Source organism: Salvelinus fontinalis, chromosome 19 (assembly GCF_029448725.1).
Source record: "Salvelinus fontinalis isolate EN_2023a chromosome 19, ASM2944872v1, whole genome shotgun sequence".
NCBI lineage: Eukaryota > Metazoa > Chordata > Actinopteri > Salmoniformes > Salmonidae > Salvelinus > Salvelinus fontinalis.
This window is the reverse complement of record NC_074683.1, coordinates 14,962,490-14,980,951: the sequence shown is the minus strand read 5'-3', so window position 1 is coordinate 14,980,951 and position 18,462 is coordinate 14,962,490. Positions and strand designations below refer to the sequence as shown.

The 18,462-nt window shown below is 40.9% G+C and overlaps 1 protein-coding gene across 20 annotated transcripts in view; it reads right to left on the bottom strand.

The window, feature by feature from the left end:
* Positions 1–971: 971 nt before the first annotated feature.
* The window catches only part of mycbp2 (MYC binding protein 2), a 211,337-nt gene continuing 193,846 nt past the window's right edge, over positions 972–18,462 (bottom strand). For all 20 annotated transcript variants that reach the window (XM_055870888.1, XM_055870878.1, XM_055870882.1 and 17 more), the window contains 3 exons: positions 11,647–11,754; positions 8,703–8,868; positions 972–2,354 (listed from right to left, as the gene is read on the bottom strand). In XM_055870888.1, the coding sequence (XP_055726863.1) occupies positions 2,239–2,354; positions 8,703–8,868; positions 11,647–11,754 (390 nt within the window). In that variant the 3' untranslated portion in view covers positions 972–2,238. The remainder of the gene's footprint in view (positions 2,355–8,702; positions 8,869–11,646; positions 11,755–18,462) is intronic.

The following is an 18,462-nucleotide window of genomic DNA, read 5'->3' as shown; positions in this document are numbered from 1 at the left end:
GCATGAAAACACTACAGCCAAAATGGGAGCCACTTATAAAAACTACAAATTCTAGCTAATTTTTCCAAAAACAAGCCTGAAACTCTTTCTAAATACTGAATGTTTCATATTAGGTGACAGTAGTACAGTCACCTTTTATTTTTGCCCAACAGGAACTGAATGGTGAATAATGCATGGAGTCAGTTTAATTGTAAGTATGAAAGACGTTTCTGAACACTTCGAGGTACAAATCCCCTAAGCTTCCATTATTGGTGAGAGGTTGGAATGGTTTGCTGTAACTTCTAACCTTCTCATTCAGCACTATTATGATTCAATCATGATTTTTCTTAATCATGGCATTATCAGGATTAATTTAGTAGTGTTCCAAAACATGTTACTACTCAAAGAACGTACTCCAGTTATTATTGGGCAAAACTTAACCCAAAACACACTACAAATGCATTCAACGAGTTTGTCGAGTTACAAGCTTGATGTGGTTAGTCATTGCGTACAAGGAATATGGGATTAAATACTAAACTTTGGTCTACAGATATGAATGAAAATACCCTCATTTAAAAGGTGACAGATGGTTTGTACTGTCACCTCAAATGAAACAGTTGATTTTAAGTGCAGGAGTATTTAAAAAGAAATTATTGAACCTTTATTTTTCTAGGCAAGTCAATTAAGAACAAATTCTTATTTACAATGACGGCCTGCCGGGGAACAGTGGGTTAACTGCCTTGTTCAGGGGCAGAATGACAGATTTTTACCTTGTCAGCTCAGGGATTTGATCCAGCAACCTTTCGGTTACTGACCCAGCGCTCTAATCACTAAGCTATCTGCTGCCCCAAAGTATAGATCCAAACGAAAAATAATTTGCTGGACTTTCCAAATACATATGGTGTTGACTGTATCAGCAGGATACAATTATTTCGTTAGTTGCATTGGTGTGGTAAAACCAAGTGAATAAAACACACCCGTCCTCTTAAATGTACCTTGCGAAACAGAGAACCTGGTTTATTTCCATTCAAATCCATTCACCACAGATATTACAAGTAATACGCTTTTACAACAGCTGTTTGTTTTTTCTCAGACCCCCATACCCAGACCCATGTCCCCCCTGCCTCCTACTGATGGAAAAGCATCACGGATTCACAATTATTTTTACCATTTGGTTCTGAAGACTGGCCCCCCAACACGTTGAGTTACCGCACATTTACAATAGAATGGTAGCCTACAGCATACTCACCTTCTGAGTTGTTAAAAAAAACACACAGAAAAAAGGGTTTTATCGCAGCGTAATTTTTCTGATTGTGGAGCAGAAAAAAGTGTTCACATCAATCGACCTTCATACACTGCAGACGCTGGGTTCCTCATCATTTTCAGAGAACAGAAGTGATCTGACATTTTGAATTGGGGGAATACTACTGTTTATCGCCGTATAAAAATGTACAGTGGCTTTTATTGACATACATTCCATAGGATAAACAGCTGCAAGATAGGAGGCACACCCAGTATTGCACTTCATTAAAAGTTCTGGCTCAAAACATAAACCAGAATATCAAACAAAATTGAAGTGTAGAGCAGCAACTTAAGAATACATCATTATATACAAGATTAGATCAACTGCACACTATTTTGCTCCAAACCATATTCATAAGTCTTTTTCACCACCTTATTCAGAATTAATCACTGAATTTTTTTGGTCTGTCAACCCATGATGCACTCGACATAATAATAATGTACAGGATTACAAAAAAGTCTGTTGACATACAACAATATTTTGAATTCATTGTTAGGAAGCTGGAAATACAGCCCGTCTCATCTTTTTTCTTGTATATATCCCAAGTTCATCCTAATTGCCTTAAGCAAAAAAAACTATATTCAATACATTGTTACACTTCAGTGATCGGGAGGTGTGCAACTTCTATGGAAGCCAAGGGGTTACAACGGCCACATGCAAACAGGACACAAGTTTCATTATTATATTAGAGTTTCCTCTGGAATGCACATAGAGAGCCTCAACTCTCTGTGTGTTTTGTAGTAGCCTCGAAGACTCTGGTTGCTAGGTAGAAGAGCACAACTTGGGACTCTTGGGTATGGTAGAAAGCCTGATCCAGTGTCCAGGGCCATCTGACAACATGAAAGCCAACACGAGGAGATACTTGACAGGCTGGGCTCAGGCTGCAGCCAACATCCTGCAGTCCCAGTAGGAAAAGTGTTCGGTACGTGTCTCTCAGTTTTCAGACCTGGGTGTTTTTAGAAGCTATGGGCGTTCCTGCACACTCCACAGCCCAGGGCAAACTCCTCGCCGGTGGGTGGGTGAACCACGTGTAAGGGGCACTCAGTCCCCTCCAACTGCTTGCCTTTTGGACCTTGAGACGCAAGGAGAACAAATGAGAACAATGAGGAATTTGGCTTGATTCTACCTAAGTCATGCATTAATGTCAATGGGAGACAAAGTGAAAATTTGCCCGTTTGAGACTACAGTTGACAGTTTGTCATGATTTGGGATTTGATAAAATAGTTTGTCATTCCCTTCATCATATTTGAAGAACCTCTGTTGGTTCCCAGTCACTGATTTAGATGTGGAGGACAGAGGTCTGATTCTGGCCAATCAATGATATTGACTGATCAATCAAGTGCCAACAGGGTCAAATGAGCAGGCGATGTGGCGGCCCTCCGCTAAGCACTGAGCAGCACCTCTGAACTACAGTATGTCAAAGAGCATCGGAGCAACATCAGCTTGGAATTACGATGACATCACTATTTTAACGGACCTTCGAAACACACAGATCCCTTGGTCTGAATGACTCAAATGGATCATTTTTATTTTCCACAGGGAGCCACCGAATCATCCCCTGCCACCAACTGGCTCATTCATCCCTTCTCTTTTCCATTATAACTCTTCCCCGGGTTGCTGTTGTAAACCAGTGGTTTTCAACCTTCTTTGTGAACCTTATTTTGCTCTGCCTGAAGAACCAGGTCAGCTTAACCTCAGGTTAAGAACAAGTGCTCGAAATCAACTTTCCTGGTTGAAGTAAATAACTGGTAAATAAATAACAATGGATAAATAGGGGATTGGTCCGGTTGCATACCTGGTGCTTCAACATCTGCGACAAGGAAAAACTTGCCCAGTACCGAGTGAAATTTAAGACATTTGTCAATGGCCTGATATGCTCCTTAAAGGAGCCAAGGGCATAAAGGCATACTACACTCAAAAGCAAAGTCACTTTAACAATGTTTACATAGTGTTTTATACATTTCATACATTATAGTAGTGTATGATATACCATTTTGTAGCTCATAGTCTCTACTTTTATCCAATGTAAAAAACACAATTAAAAATGTTGCTACACAAGACCGTTTTGAGCCAGTCAGTCACATATCTACAATACAAAAACCATGTGTGTATAGTGCTTATGTTATCGTGTGTGTATGCATGTGTCTGTGCCTATGTTTGTGTTGCTTCACAGTCCCCGCTGTTCCATAAGCTGTATTTTTTCCCATAAGCTGTCATTTTACTGCTTGCGTCAGTTACTTGATGTGAAATAGAATTCCATGTAGTCATGGCTCTATGCAGTACTGTGAGCCTCCCATAGTCTGTTCTGGACTTGAGGACTGTGAAGAGACCTCAAGTGGCGTGTCTTGTGGAGTAAGCATGGGTGTCCGAGCTGTGAGCCAGTTGTTCAAAACAGACAGCTCAGTGCATTCAACATGTCAATACAAGTAGTGACGACGTCAATCTCTCCCCCACTTTGAGCCAGGAGAGATGCATATTATTAATCTTAGCTCTCTGTGTACATCCAAGGGCCAGACGTGCTGCCCTGCCAATTGCAATTTTCCCTTTTTGTGGCACCTGACCACACGACTGAACAGTAGTCTAGGTGTGACAAATGTAGGGCCTGTAGGACCTGCCTTGTTGATAGTGATGTTAAGGTAGAGCAGCTTTATTATAGACAGACTTCTCTCCATCTTAGCTACTGCTGTATCAATATGTTTTGACCATGACAGTTTACAACCCAGAGTTACTCCAAGTAGTTTAGTGACCTCAACTTGCTCAATTTCCACAATATTTATTACAAGACTTAGTTGAGGTTTAGGGTTTAGTGAATGATTTGTCCCAAATACAATGCTTTTTGTTTTAGAAATATTTGCCAGCGGCATATCGTTAGTAAAGTTTTAAAAAGGAAAGGGGCCTAGACAGCTGCCATTGGGAATTCCTGATTCTACCTGGATTATGTTGGAGAGGCTTCCATTAAAGAACACATTCTGTGTTCTGTTAGACAGGTAACTCTTAGCAGGGGGTGTAAAGCCATAACAAATACATTTTTCCAGCAGCAGACTATGATCAATAATGTCAAAAGCCACACTGAAGTCTAACAAAACAGCCCCCCCCAATCATTTTACCATCAATTTCTCTCAGCCCATCATCAGTCATTTGTGTAAGTGCTGTGCTTGTTGAGTGTCCTTCCCTATAAGCATGCTGAAAGTCTGTTGTCAATTTGTTTGCTGTAAAATAGCATTGTATCTGGTCAAGCACAATTTTCCCCCAAACTTTACTAAGGGTTGGTAACAGGTTGATTGGTCGGCTATTTGAGCCAGTAAATGAGATTTTACTATTCTTAGGTAGCGGAATGACTTTCGCTTCCCTCCAGGCCTGAGGGCACACTCTTTCTAGTAGGCTTAAATTGAAGATGTGGCAAATAGAAGTGGCAATATCATCCACTATTTTCCATCCAAATTGTCAGACCCTTGTCATTGTTGAGAGACAACAATTATTTCACCTCTTCCACACTCACTTTACAGAATTCAAAATTACAATGCTTGGCTTTCATACTTTTATCAATAATCCTTGGATGTGTAGTATCAGCATTTGTTGCTGGCATGTCATATCTAAGTTTGGTAATCTTGTCAATTAAAAAAATAATTTAAGTAGTTGGCAATATCAGTGGGTGTTGTGATGAATGAGCCATCTGATTCAATGAATGATAGAGTTTACCTTCCCCCAAAAAATTTCATTTAAGGTGCTCCAAAGTGTTTTACTATCATTCTTTATGTAATTTATCTTTGTTTCATAGTGTAGTTTCTTCTGTTTATTCAGTTTAGTCACATGATTTCTCAATTTGCAGTACGTTTGCCAATCGGTTGTGCAGCCAGACTTATTTACCATTCCTTTTGCCTCATCCCTCTCAACCATACAATTTTTCAATTCCTCATCAATCCACAGGGATTTAACAGTTTGTACAGACATTTTCTTACTGGGTGCATGCTTATTAGTAACTGGAATAATTATTTTCATAAATGTGTCAAGTGCAGCGTCTGGTTGCTCCTCATCACACAACACAGACCAACAAATATTATTTACATCATCAACGTATGAATCACTACAAAACGTATTAAATGACCTCATACACTATATTAGGCCCAGCCTTTGGAACTTTGGTATTCCTAGATATGGCTATTATTTTGTAATGCAGGGGAGTCCAACCCTGTTCCTGGAGAGCTACCTTCCTGTATGTTTTCACTCCAACCCCAGTTGTAACTAACCAGTTTATCAACCAGCTAATTCTTAGAATCAGGTGTGCTAGATTAGTGTTGGAGTGAAAACCTACAGGACCGTAGCTTTCCATGAACAGGGTCGGAGAGCCCTGTTGTAATGTATATGGATACTGTTTTCAAGCAAATTTCTGCAGCATTAGTAAAGATGTGATCAATACATGTTGATGATTTCATTCCTGTGCTGTTTGTAACAACCCTGGTAGGTTGACTGATAACCTGAATCATGTTGCAGTGGTTACAGTTTGAAGCTTTTTCTTGAGTGGGAAGCTTGATGAAAGCCAGCCAATATTTAAAATCACCCAGAAAATATACTTCTCTATTTATATCACATACATTATCAAGCATTTCACACATATTATCCAGATACTGACTGCACTTGGTGGTCTACAGCAGCATCCCACCAGAATGGACTTTAGATGAGGCAGATGAACCTGCAGCCATATTACTTCAACAGTATTTAACATGAGACCCTCTCTAATCTTTACAGGAATGTGGCTCTGAATATAAACAGCCACACCTCCACCTTTGGCATTTCTGTCTTTTCTGTAAATGTTATAACCTTGTATTGCTACCACAGTGTCGTCAATGGTATTATCTATGTGAGTTTCAGAGATTGTCAGAAACTCACATAGAGTTTCTGACAATCTCTGGTACTAGCAAATTAGTGATTTCATGAACCTTGTTTCTTAAGCTACATATTTTAACTGGGCTATTTTGAGCACTTTTCTGGGATGCTTGTTTTCATTGTGTTACTGGGAAGCTTAGTAGAAGTAGATATGCTCATGTTCTTTATGTTAGTGCATGGTGAGAGCTGCACACAGTGGACTTCCTACTAGGGCACCCCGGCAACAGTATAACTCCGGTTCATAGACACAGGATTACTGCATACAATAGCTGTAGGATCAGCAGAGGCATTCGGGGCAGTTAGAAGGACATAAATTAGGTTACTTACATTGTGTCTACCAACGCCCATGGTATAATGTACATTTGCTAAAGCATTATGATGACTCAGCTACACAATGGTAGGGATTAACTGAGCTGGGCTTGGGTCATTGATAAGTTATTGTCTCAACGCAGCCTTATAATGCGGTGTGAGGATCCAGGAATCCAAATGATTTGGGTGGATCTCATCCTCCTTATAAAACGTGTTTTGCTTCCAAAAGGTATCGAAATTGTAAACAAAAGTTACACCCACTGAGCTGCAATAATCACGTAGCCAGTTGTGAAGACAAAGAATCTTGCTATAGCGTTCAAATGCCACGATTCAGAGAGGACACAGGGCCAGATATGTTGGGTCTTTTATTAGTCTAACAGAGTCAGTCAGTCAGTCAACCAGGTTCAACTGGTCAGAGCTGCTCTTCATAATGTCATTAAAACCCACATTGAATACAATATAAATCGATTTCTATGTCCTAATGTAGTACATTCGGGAGCAGCTTAGCAATGTAATTTTCTCAAACTCCGGGATTGGACATTGTTTTTGCACCAGAAATGGTCAACATTTCTTTCCGTGGACCTGCCCAAAATCACGCTTGGCTGGAAAGACAAGGAAATCCACCCACTCCCACGCTTCACAGGATTTGTAGAACCCTTTACGAACGGGAGAGAGGCAGGATAACTTGAGCCGTTTCTCCCAGCGCAGGCCTCCGACAGATGGAGAAGCCCCGCTCGATCCAGAGCAGGGACAGAAAGTTGCCGACTTCGAAATCGTAGGAGTCTGCTGCTGCAGACGAAGGTACCCTCAGCGACGAAGGTGCAGGAAGATCAGGCTCCAGGACAGTGAAACTATTTGTTGTTTGTATCCGCTCCGGGCCTCTAGTTGGGAGTGGAGACTATCAGAAGGGGGAGGAGAGGCAGCTCCCCTGTCGAACGAACGTCTGAATACTTATGGAAATAAGGTATTTCTGTAGTTTTGTAAAAAAACAAACCTGTTTTCGCGTTGTCATTATGGGGTTTTGTGTGTACATTGATGAGGAAAATGTTTTATTTAATCAATTTTAGAATAAGGTTGTAACGTAACAAATTGTGGGGTACGAATACTTTTCGAATGGTCTGTACATATAATGTATTTGACATCGCTCGTTCTGATATTGCTCGTTTTGATACAGTATGTCTTCATTTCTTGATTGTTATCTTTTAAAACTTTTAGATTATGTGTGTATGCAGGTGGTTTAGCAGTTAAGAGCGTTGGGCCAGTAACCGAAAGGTCGCTGGTTTGAATCCCCAAGCCGGTAAGGTGGAAAAATCTGCCATTCTCCCCTTGAGCAAGGCAGTTAATAACAACCGTTCCCCTTGGAGCCGATGACGTGGACGTCCATTAAGGCAGCCGTCCGCACCTCTCTGATTCAGAGGGGTTGGGTGTCCGAGCTGTCTGTTTGAACTACTGGCGCACAGCTCGGACACCCATGCATACCCCACAAGTCATGCCACCAGAGGTCTCTTCACAGTCCCCAAGTCCAGAACAGACTATGGGAGGCGCACAGTACTACATAGAGCCATGACTATATGGAACTCTATTCCACATCAAGTAACTGATGCAGCAGTAGAATCAGATTTAAAAAACAGATCAAATACACCTTATGGAACAGCGGGGACTGGGAAGCAAACATTGGCAGACACATGCATACACACACACACACACACGATAACATACGCACTATACACACACTTACACATGGATTTTGTATTGTAGATATGTGATAGTGGTGGAGTAGGGGCCTGAGGTTCACACTGTGTGTTGTGAAATCTGTGTATGTATTGTTTTTAAATTGTATAAACTGCCTTAATTTCGCTGGACCCCAGGAATAGTAGTTGCTAAATGGGGATCCATAATAAATACAGATACAAATGCGGAGGACACATTTTGGTTGAATGCAGTCAGTTGTGCAACTGACTAGGTATCCCTCTTTCCCTAGTGTTATTGTAATGCACGATATTGCTGCATTGTTAGAGGTAGAAACGCAAACGTTTCACTGCAACTGCGATAACATCTGCAAAACTGTGTACGCAACCAATAAACTTTGATTGTTTTAGTATTTTGTTCACTGAAATACAATCCCCCAAAAAGTGTGCATGTCAGCAGTCAAGTTTTCAAGACAGAGCATTTTCAGTACAAAGCAAAAAACTGCCATGATTATGCATTAAGCACAGTAAGTCTGTACCTGCAGGACAGTGAGGCAGCTCCTCCTTGGGCACGCTGGTCATCCTCTGGAAGTCATCGTGGCAGGCGTTACAGAAGTGAGTGGTGCCGAAGCAGAAGAACACAGCCACCGAGCAGCAGTACCGGCATTTGTACTCCAGAAAGTCTGTCCCGTGCTTGGAACACATCTGCAGATGGAACGTGGATGTGTTATTACTACATTGGGAAAGGATGATCAATGGAAACAGGATGTATTTGGAAAGTATTTAGACCCCTCAACTTTTTCCACATTTTGTTACGTTACAGCTTTATTCTAAAATTGATTAAATAAAAACATAATGACAAAGCGACAACAGGTTTATAGACATTTTTGCAAATTTATAAAAAATTTAATTAAAGAACTGAAATACTTTTTTTTTGCCACTATGTAAATAAGGTATGTGAACCCTTTGGAATTATCTGGATCTCTAAATAATGGTCATAAAATTAGATCTGATCTTCATCTAAGTCACAACAGACAAACACAGTCTGCTTATACTAATAAAACACAAATGATTGTATTTTTCTTGTCTATATTGAATACATCATTTAAACATTCACAGTGTAGGTTGGGAAAAGTATGTGACCCCTAGGCTAGACCTCTCCAAAAGCGAATTGGAGTCAGGAGTCAACTAACCTGGAGTCCAATCAATGAGACGAGATTGGAGATGTTGGTGAGAGCTGCCCTTTAAAAAAAACTACTCTCCCTAGGAGTGGCCATCCTGCAAAGATGACTGCAAGAGCACAATGCTCAATGAGGTTAAGAAGAATCTTAGAGTGTCAGCTAAAGACTTACAGAAATCTCTGGAACATGTTAACATTTCTGTTGACGAGTCTACGATATGTAAAACACTAAACAAGAATGGTGTTCATGGGAGGACACCACGGAAGAAGCCACTGCTGTCCAAAAACAACATGGCTGCACATCTGAAGTTCACAAAAGAGCACCTGGATGTTCCACAGCGCTACTGGCAAAATATGATGTGGACAGATGAAACTAAAGTTGAGTTGTTTGGAAGGAACACACAACACTATGTGGAGAAAAAAAGGCACAGCACACCAACATCAAAACCTCATCCCAACTGTAAACTATGGTGGAGGGAGCATCATGGTTTGGGGCTGCTTTGCTGCCTCAGTGCCTGGACAGCTTGCTAACATTGATGGAAAAATAAATTCCCAAGTTTATCAAGACATTTTGCAGGAGAATGTAAGGCTATCTGTCCGCCAATTGAAGCTCAACAGAAGTTGGGTGAGGCAACAGGACAGTAGTTCCCAAACTTTGTATAGTCCCGTACCCCTTCAAACATTATAAAAAACAATCAATCAATCTTAACATAATCACTAGTTAACTACACATGGTTGATGGTATTACTAGTTTATCTAGCGTGTCCTGCGTTGCATAGAATCGATGTGGTGCCTGTTAATTGCTCATCGAATCACAGCCTACTTCGCAAAACGGGTGATGATTTAACAAGCGCATTCGCGACAAAATCACTGTCGTTGCACCAATGTGTACCTAACCATTAAAATCAATACACAAGTATATATTTTTGAAACCTGTTATATATATTTTTTAAATATTGCCTGCTAACATGAATTTCTTTTAACTAGGGAAATTGTGTCACTTCTCTTGCATTCCGTGCAAGCAGTCAAGGTAAAATGCAGCAGTTTGGGCCGCCTGGCTCGTTGCGAACTGTGTGAAGACCATTTATTCCTAACAAAGACCGTAATTAATTTGCCAGAATTGTACATAATTATGACATAACATTGAAAGTTGTACAATGTAACAGCAATATTTAGACTTAGGGATGCCACCCGTTAGATAAAATACGCAACGGTTCCGTATTTCACTGAAAGAATAAACGTTTTGTTTTCGAAATGAGTTTCCGGATTTGACCATATTAAATGACCTAAGGCTCGTATTTCTGTGTTATTATGTTATAATTAAGTCTAGGATTTGATATTTGATAGAGCAGTCTGACTGAGCGGTGGTAGGCAGCAGCAGGCTCGTAAACATTAATTCAAACAGCACTTTCGAGCGTTTGCCAACAGCTCTTCGCTGTGTTTCAAGCATTGAGCTGTTTATGACTAGCCTATCAACTCCCGAGATAAGGCTGGTGTAACCGATGTGAAATGGCTAGCTAGTCAGCGGGGTGCGCGCTAATAGCGTTTCAAATCGGTGACGTCACTTGCTTTGATAACCTTGAAGTAGTTGTTCCCCTTGCTCTGCAAGGGCCGCGGCTTTGTGGAGCGATGGGTAACGATGCTTCGAGGGTGGCTGTTGTCGATGTATTCCTGGTTCGAGCCCAGGTTGGGGCGAGGAGAGGGACGGAAGCTATACTGTTACACTGGCAATACTAAAGTGCCAATAAGAACATCCAATAGTCAAAGGTTAATGAAATACAAATGGTATAGAGAGAAATAGGCCTATAATTCCTACAACCTAAAACTTCTTACCTGGGAATATTGAAGACTCATGTTAAAAGGAACCACCAGCTTTCATATGTTCTCATGTTCTGAGCAAGGAACTTAAACGTTAGCTTTTTTACATGGCACATATTGCACTTTGACTTTATTCTCCAACACTTTGTTTTAGCATTATTTAAACCAAATTGAACATGTTTCATTATTTATTTGAGGCTAAATTGATATTATTAATGTATTATATTAACTTAAAATAAAAGTGTTCATTCAGTATTGTTGTAATTGTCATTATTACAAATAAATACAATTTGTAAAAAAAATCGTCCGATTAATTGGTCTCTGCTTTTTTTTGGTCCTCCAATAAATTGGTATGGGTGTTGAAAAAACAAATCGGTCGACCTCTAGTTAGGGGAAAAGCCAAAACGTGCACCACCTGGGGTCCTGAGGAATGAGTTTGTGAAACGCTGCCTTAAGGCCTTCTCTGGACCTTTCCCTCCACCCACCTGTGCCCTGGACACATCTGAGCATGCTCCACAGATCAACTCGCTGGGGTCGTAGTCGTCTCCTTGTCCTGCCTCCGCATCACAGCGCGCCTCTCCCCCAAAGTACGCCTGCAACAGAGGAAGGAAGGGAAGGGGTCAGGGGATAAGCCTCCTAAATAAGTTTATTAGAGACAAGTGAAACTGACAGACATCTGTAAAAGATATTACTTCCAAAACATTCCATGTAGGGAAAATGTATCCCTGCTGCTACTGTGTTCCCAAAGGTATAGCTCACTATTTAAGTTTGTTATTTTTTTAATTCACACGACAACACTCTTGCTAAATCGACAATAAGTTTAATCTTAAAAAATCCCTATAAGGAAAACATCCCTTCTAAATGTGACATAACCACCAATGTCAAATGTGACATAACCCGAGCAAAGCAGGGTGCTTGAGGCGTCACTACAACCCCAGGTTCGATCCTGGGCTCTGTCGCAGCCGGCCGCGACTGGGAGACCTATGAGGCGGTGCACAATTGACCCAGCATCGTCCAGTTTAGGCTGGCCGGGATGTCCTTGTCCCATCGCGCTCTAGCGACTCCTGTGGCGGGCAGGGAGCATACACGCTGACACGGTCGCCAGTTAAAGCCAGTTCCTCCGACACATTGGTGCGGCTGGCTTCCGGGTTAAGTGAGCAGTGTGTCAAGAAGCAGTGCAGCTTGGCAGGATCGTGTTTGAGGACGCATGGCTCTCGACCTTTTTGCAGCGATGGGACAAGACTAACTACCAATTGGATATCATGAAATTGGGGAGAAGAAAGGATATAAAGTAAAACATTTAAAATAAAGTATAGAGAGAAATGTGACATAACCCACTATGTCAAATATGACCTAAACCTGTGCTTTATAAAGGGTGGCATAAGCACCGCTTAATAAAAGCCATATAAATCATGTTAAATTGATTTGATGCTTCACAACTTTTCATGACTGTCCTGGTGTGATTCAAATGGGCAGATCAGCTTTTTGCAATTAATAAACTTCCACCAGACCCCCTCACCCGCGGAGGGGAGGAGGGAACTGGAGTGGGGGTTTTGACACCTCACACCCTGTCGTAAATTAAAGTAGAAGACGACTCTCTCCCTCCCTCTTCAAATGCGCTTAGGAATGTGCCTTTGTTTCGCAGACAGTCTTCCCGCCGAAACTCTGACATGTTCTAACGCCAATACTTGAACAATATTTCCAACATAAGAACGTGGGGAATGGTCAGAGAGGATCTATAGAAAACTAATGTCATAATGTTTTTTATTTTGCGTTGTCATTAAAAAGGTTATTAAGGAAATACTGTAACTTAAAGTATTTACACTACAGATATGAAGTCTCCATCCTTAACGTTGTATATGAAATATGAAAAATTATTGAAGTATTTTTGTGAAGATAGGAATGTGATTTTAGGAGGTATAAGTGAATCTCTCCTATAAACTGTGCATAGTAAGGAGCCACGCCACGAATGAGGTCAGAGAACGTGACATACTGACTAATGGAACCGTCCCCTTTGGTCAGAGCGCATAAAAGGATTGGTAACAGAGATTAACATTAGACCAGGGAAAGTGAGGCCGTAGCTACACCTTTGAAATGGTTAGAACTTTGAACCTCAACACGAGGTGAAGAAAATCAACTCACCTCCCAGACTATACCAGAAAGACGGCGGTGGTCGAATCCTGAATACCAACGAGGGGGGAAACTCCTCTCTCAGACCATCACTGGTACAGCTGATGAGCTGTCCTGAGTCAAATCTCTAGAAAAGCAAACTCTTCAAACCATCCTACCACTCTTGCCAAATCACCGTAGTACGCTACACTCATCACCACCATGGGAACCATTGACACGGCAGGTTAACCTATCTTCAAAGAAGCAGCTTCAGGAGCGAATGGAACAGAGTAAACTCTGTAGTTCTGTTCAGGACTATACGACGCGATGGACAAAAACATTCACACATAAATACATTCATGATTTCTTATTCCAAATGGGCGGCGGTTCACGTGCAAAATATTTCATTACTGTGAGAATAGTTTCGAAACGGTATTGACGATAAGTTTCTCTCTCTCTATTGCCAACGCAACAATATACATTGTAATACAATTATAAAGAATAACAAATATAAAATTGTAGTAAATAATAATACTACAAAATGAAATAAAAAATAAATAAAATGCTAACAGTCAATAGTAGAATTGTAATAAATATAAAAAGCTAAACATGGAAAATGAAACTATAACTAACTTCTAACTAATAACTGCTATCTTCATCATTACATCAGTGCTACAACTACCATCATCATCATTACAACTACTACTACCACCACTAAACTGCTATCATTACCGTCACCCCATACCACTACTATATGGAATGATAATCACAACAATAATAATATTAATAACAATAATAGTAATAACAATAATAATAAGTAGGTTACTGTTTACTATGCAGATGTTATTATTCAGTGTCCCTCAGGCTATGGCAGGCAAATACATACACTGCTCAAAAAAATAAAGGGAACACTTAAACAACACAATGTAACACTTCTGTGACATCAAACTGTCCACATTTGTGGCCTGCTGGAGGTCATTTTGCAGGGCTCTGGCAGTGCACCTCCTTGCACAAAGGCGGAGGTAGCGGTCCTGCTGCTGGGTTGTTGCCCTCCTACGGCCTCCTCCACGTCTCCTAATGTACTGGCCTGTCTCCTGGTAGCGCCTCCATGCTCTGGACACTACGCTGACAGACACAGCAAACCTTTTTGCCACAGCTCGCATTGATGTGCCATCCTGGATGAACTGCACTACCTGAGCCACTTGTGTGGGTTGTAGACTCCGTCTCATGCTACCACTAGAGTGAGAGCACCGCCAGCATTCAAAAGTGACCAAAACATCAGCCAGGAAGCATAGGAACTGAGAAGTGGTCTGTGGTCACCACCTGCAGAATCTCTCCTTTTTTGGGGGTGTCTTGCTAATTGCCTATAATTTCCACCTTTTGTCTATTCCATTTGCACAACAGCATGTGAAATGTATTGTCAATCAGTGTTGCTTCCTAAGTGGACAGTTTGATTTCACAGAAGTGTGATTGACTTGGAGTTACATTGTGTTGTTTAAGTGTTCCCTTTATTTTTTTGAGCAGTGTATTTAACTGCAAGAAGAGCCATTGCTCCTTCGCCTATGAATATTTTTTGTTTTAAAATTTTGAATAAATGTAGTCATTTCTGTGAATAATGAATATCTTGGTAAGGAATATTTCTCAGAGTAAAGGAGAAAGTGCATCTCTGTCTCTACCTCCCCTGTCGTGCAGTGACCACATACACGCTCCTCTTTGGGTAGCCATGTCTTTTTATGTCTGCCGGTTTCTATTGGCAATTGGTGGTCACTCAGCTTGTATTTGGTAAGGATCTGTCTCTGCTTCGTATCTCTGACAGAGTAGAGATTACCAGCCAATTCGTATTCTCTGTTTAGTGTCAGATGGCAATTTAGTCGGCTTTGGGATTTTGTTTAGTTTTTTCAATGTTGTAAATAAACTCAGCAAAAAAAGAAATGTACTCTCACTGTCAACTGCATTTATTTTCAGCAAACTTAACATGTGTAAATATTTGTATGAACATAAGATTCACCAAAAGACATACGCTAGACATGTGACTAACAGAAATTGAATAATGTGTCCCTGAACAAAGGGGGGGTCAAAATCATAAGTAACAGTTAGTATCTGGTGTGGCCACCAGCTGCATTAGGTACTGCAGTGCATCTCTTCCTCATGGAATGCACCAGATTTGCCAGTTCTTGCTGTGAGATGCTACCCCGCTCTTCCACCAAGGCACCTGTAAGTCCCGGACATTTCTGGGGTGAATGGCCCTAGCCCTCACCCTCTGATCCAACAGGTCCCAGACGTGCTCAATGGGATTGAGATCCGGGCTCTTCGCTGGCCATGGCAGAACACTGACATTCCTGTCTTGCAGGAAATCACGCACAGAACGAGCAGTATGGCTGGTGGCATGGTCATGCTGGAGGGTCATGTCAGGATGAGTCTGCAGGAAGAGTACCATATGAGGGAGGAGGATGTCTTCTCTGTAATGCACAGCATTGAGATTGCCTGCAATGACAACAAGCTCAGTTCGATGATGCTGTGACACACCACCCCAGACCATGACGGACCCTCCACCTCCAAATTGATCGCGAGAACAGGCCTCGGTGTAACTCTCATTCTTTCGACGATAAACGCAAATCCGACCATCACCCCTGGTGAGACAAAACCGCAACTAGTCAGTGAAGCGCACCTTTTGCCAGTCCTGTCTGGTCCAGCGACGGTGGGTTTGTGCCCATAGACGACGTTGTTGCCAGTGATGTCTGGTGAGGACCTGCCTTACAACAGGCTTACAAGCCCTCAGTCCAGCCTCTCTCAGCTTATTGTGGACAGTCTGAGCACTGATGGAGGGATTGTGCGTTGGTGTAACTCGGGCTGTTGTTGCCATCCTGTACCTGTCCCGCAGGTGTGATGTTCGGATGTACCAACCCTGTGCAGGTGTTGTTACACGTGGTCTGCCACCGCAAGGATGATCAGCTGTCCGTCCTGTCTCCCTGTAGCGCTGTGTTAGGCGTCTCACAGTACGGACATTGCAATTTATTGCCCTGGCCACATCTGCAGTCCTCATGCCTCCTTGCAGCATACCTAAGGTAGGTTCACACAGATGAGCAGGGTCCCTGGGCATCTTTCTTTTGGTGTTTTTCAGAGTCAGTAGAAAGGCCTCTTTAGTGTCTTTTAAGTTTTCATAACTGTGACCTTAATTGCCTACCGTCTGTAAGCTGTTAGTGTCTTAACGACCGTTCCACAGGTGCATGTTAATTAATTGTTTATGGTTCATTGAACAAGCATGGGAACTAGTGTTTAAACCCTTTACAATGAAGATCTGTGAAGTTATTTGGATTTTTATGGATTATCTTTGAAAGACAGGGTCCTGAAAAAGGGACGTTCTTTTTTTGCTGAGTTTATGAGTCCTTTGATGGTTCATGATTTTGTTTATTGGAATTCTTTCTTTTGAAGCATTGCTGGTGTCAGCTTGTTTGTTTAGTTCCAACACCAGCTCACTGAGAAGGCTCGTTTCTGGGCTCAACTCTTGGGTTTGAAGTGCTTTAAATTGCAGACTTGAATTTAAATGTAGACACATTTTTTGGGATCTTTTCTGTATTTTCATTACTACTGGAAAGCAGCCCTAATTCTACCCTACATTGATTAGTTGGTGTATTTCTCTGGACTTGTTGAATTTCCCGACAGAATTCTGTAGGTAGGGCTTCAATTGGATGTTTTTCCCACATTTTAAAGTCCAATTTATTGAGTGGCCCCCAAACCTCACTTCTGTAGAGAGCTATTGGTAGGATTACACTGTCAAATATTTTTGTCAAAATTCTAATTGTGATGTTTATTTTGAATAATTTCATTTTTATTGTATACAATGCTCTGCGGGCTTTTTCTTTGAGTGCATTCACTGCCATATTAAAGTTTCCTGATGCAGATATGGTCAGACCAAGGTATGAGTAATTTTTTGTGTGTTCAATTATAGTGTTGTTCAAGGTGAATTTATATTTGTGTTTCTGACATCTCTATATTTGGGGGAAAATCATGGGGGTGTGTGATTTACAGCCAGGGCCCAATTATGGCAATATTTCTCTAGAATGTTAAGATTCTGTTGAAGACCTTCTTTGGTTGGTGATAGAAGAACCAAGTCATCAGCATATAGCAGGTATTTTACCTCTGTGTTAAATAATGTAAGTCCTGGGGCTGGAGAATGGTCCAACTTGTCTGCTAATTCATTGATATTAATGTTGAAAAGATTTGGACTCAAACTGCAGCCTTGTCTCACACCTCAACGTTGTGAAAATAATTCTGTTCTTTGGTTTTTGATTTTTATTGCACACTTGTTTTCTGTGTACATATATTTTATTAAATCATACACCTTACCACCAAGCCCATTTTGGAAAATTTTGTAGAATAGCCCTTCGTGCCAAATAGAATCAAATGCTTTTTTTAAAGTTGATAAAGCAAGCAAAGATTTTGCCCTCTTTTTTGGGGGGTGGATGTGTTTGTTAATTAGTGTGGTCAGTAGTGCGAATTTTGGGGAGAAAGACAATTTGACATTTACTTACTACATTTTTTTCTTGAAGAAAGGTTTGAATTCAAAATGCTACAGAAAACCTTTCCCAAGTTGCTGTCTACGCAAATTCCCCTGTAATTATTGGGGTCTGTTTTGTCTCCACTTTCATGGATGTAGGAGATAACTGGTTCCAGACCATCAGGAAAGCAGCCAGAAGTTAATACCGTGTTGAACAATTTAAGCACAGCATTTTGCAACTCAGGTGTGCTGTTTTTCAGCATTTCATTTCTGATGTTATCTAGACCAGCTTTCTTTGATTTTATAGATTTGAGCTTTTCATTTAGTTCTTGTTGGGTTACTGGCTAATCAAATGGATTTTTGTTGTTTTTAATGACTGATTCAAGGATGTTACATTTTTCTTGAATTTCTCATTGGTTCTATTGTAAGTCTTTTTGTGGGATGTTTTTGTATAGATTATCAAAATAAGTTTTCCATAATCCAACATCTTGTATCGATAATTCTTGTGGCTTTGTCGTGCTTAAATTGTTCCATATGTCCCAGAACTGATTTTGGTCAATTGCGTTTCCAATTTCATCAAGTGTCTTACTGGTATAATTCAATTTATTACGTTTCAGTGTATGTTTATACTGTTTCAGTGTTTCAAAGTATTCATAGCATAGCTCTGGGTTGTTTTGCTGCTTATGTTTTTCAT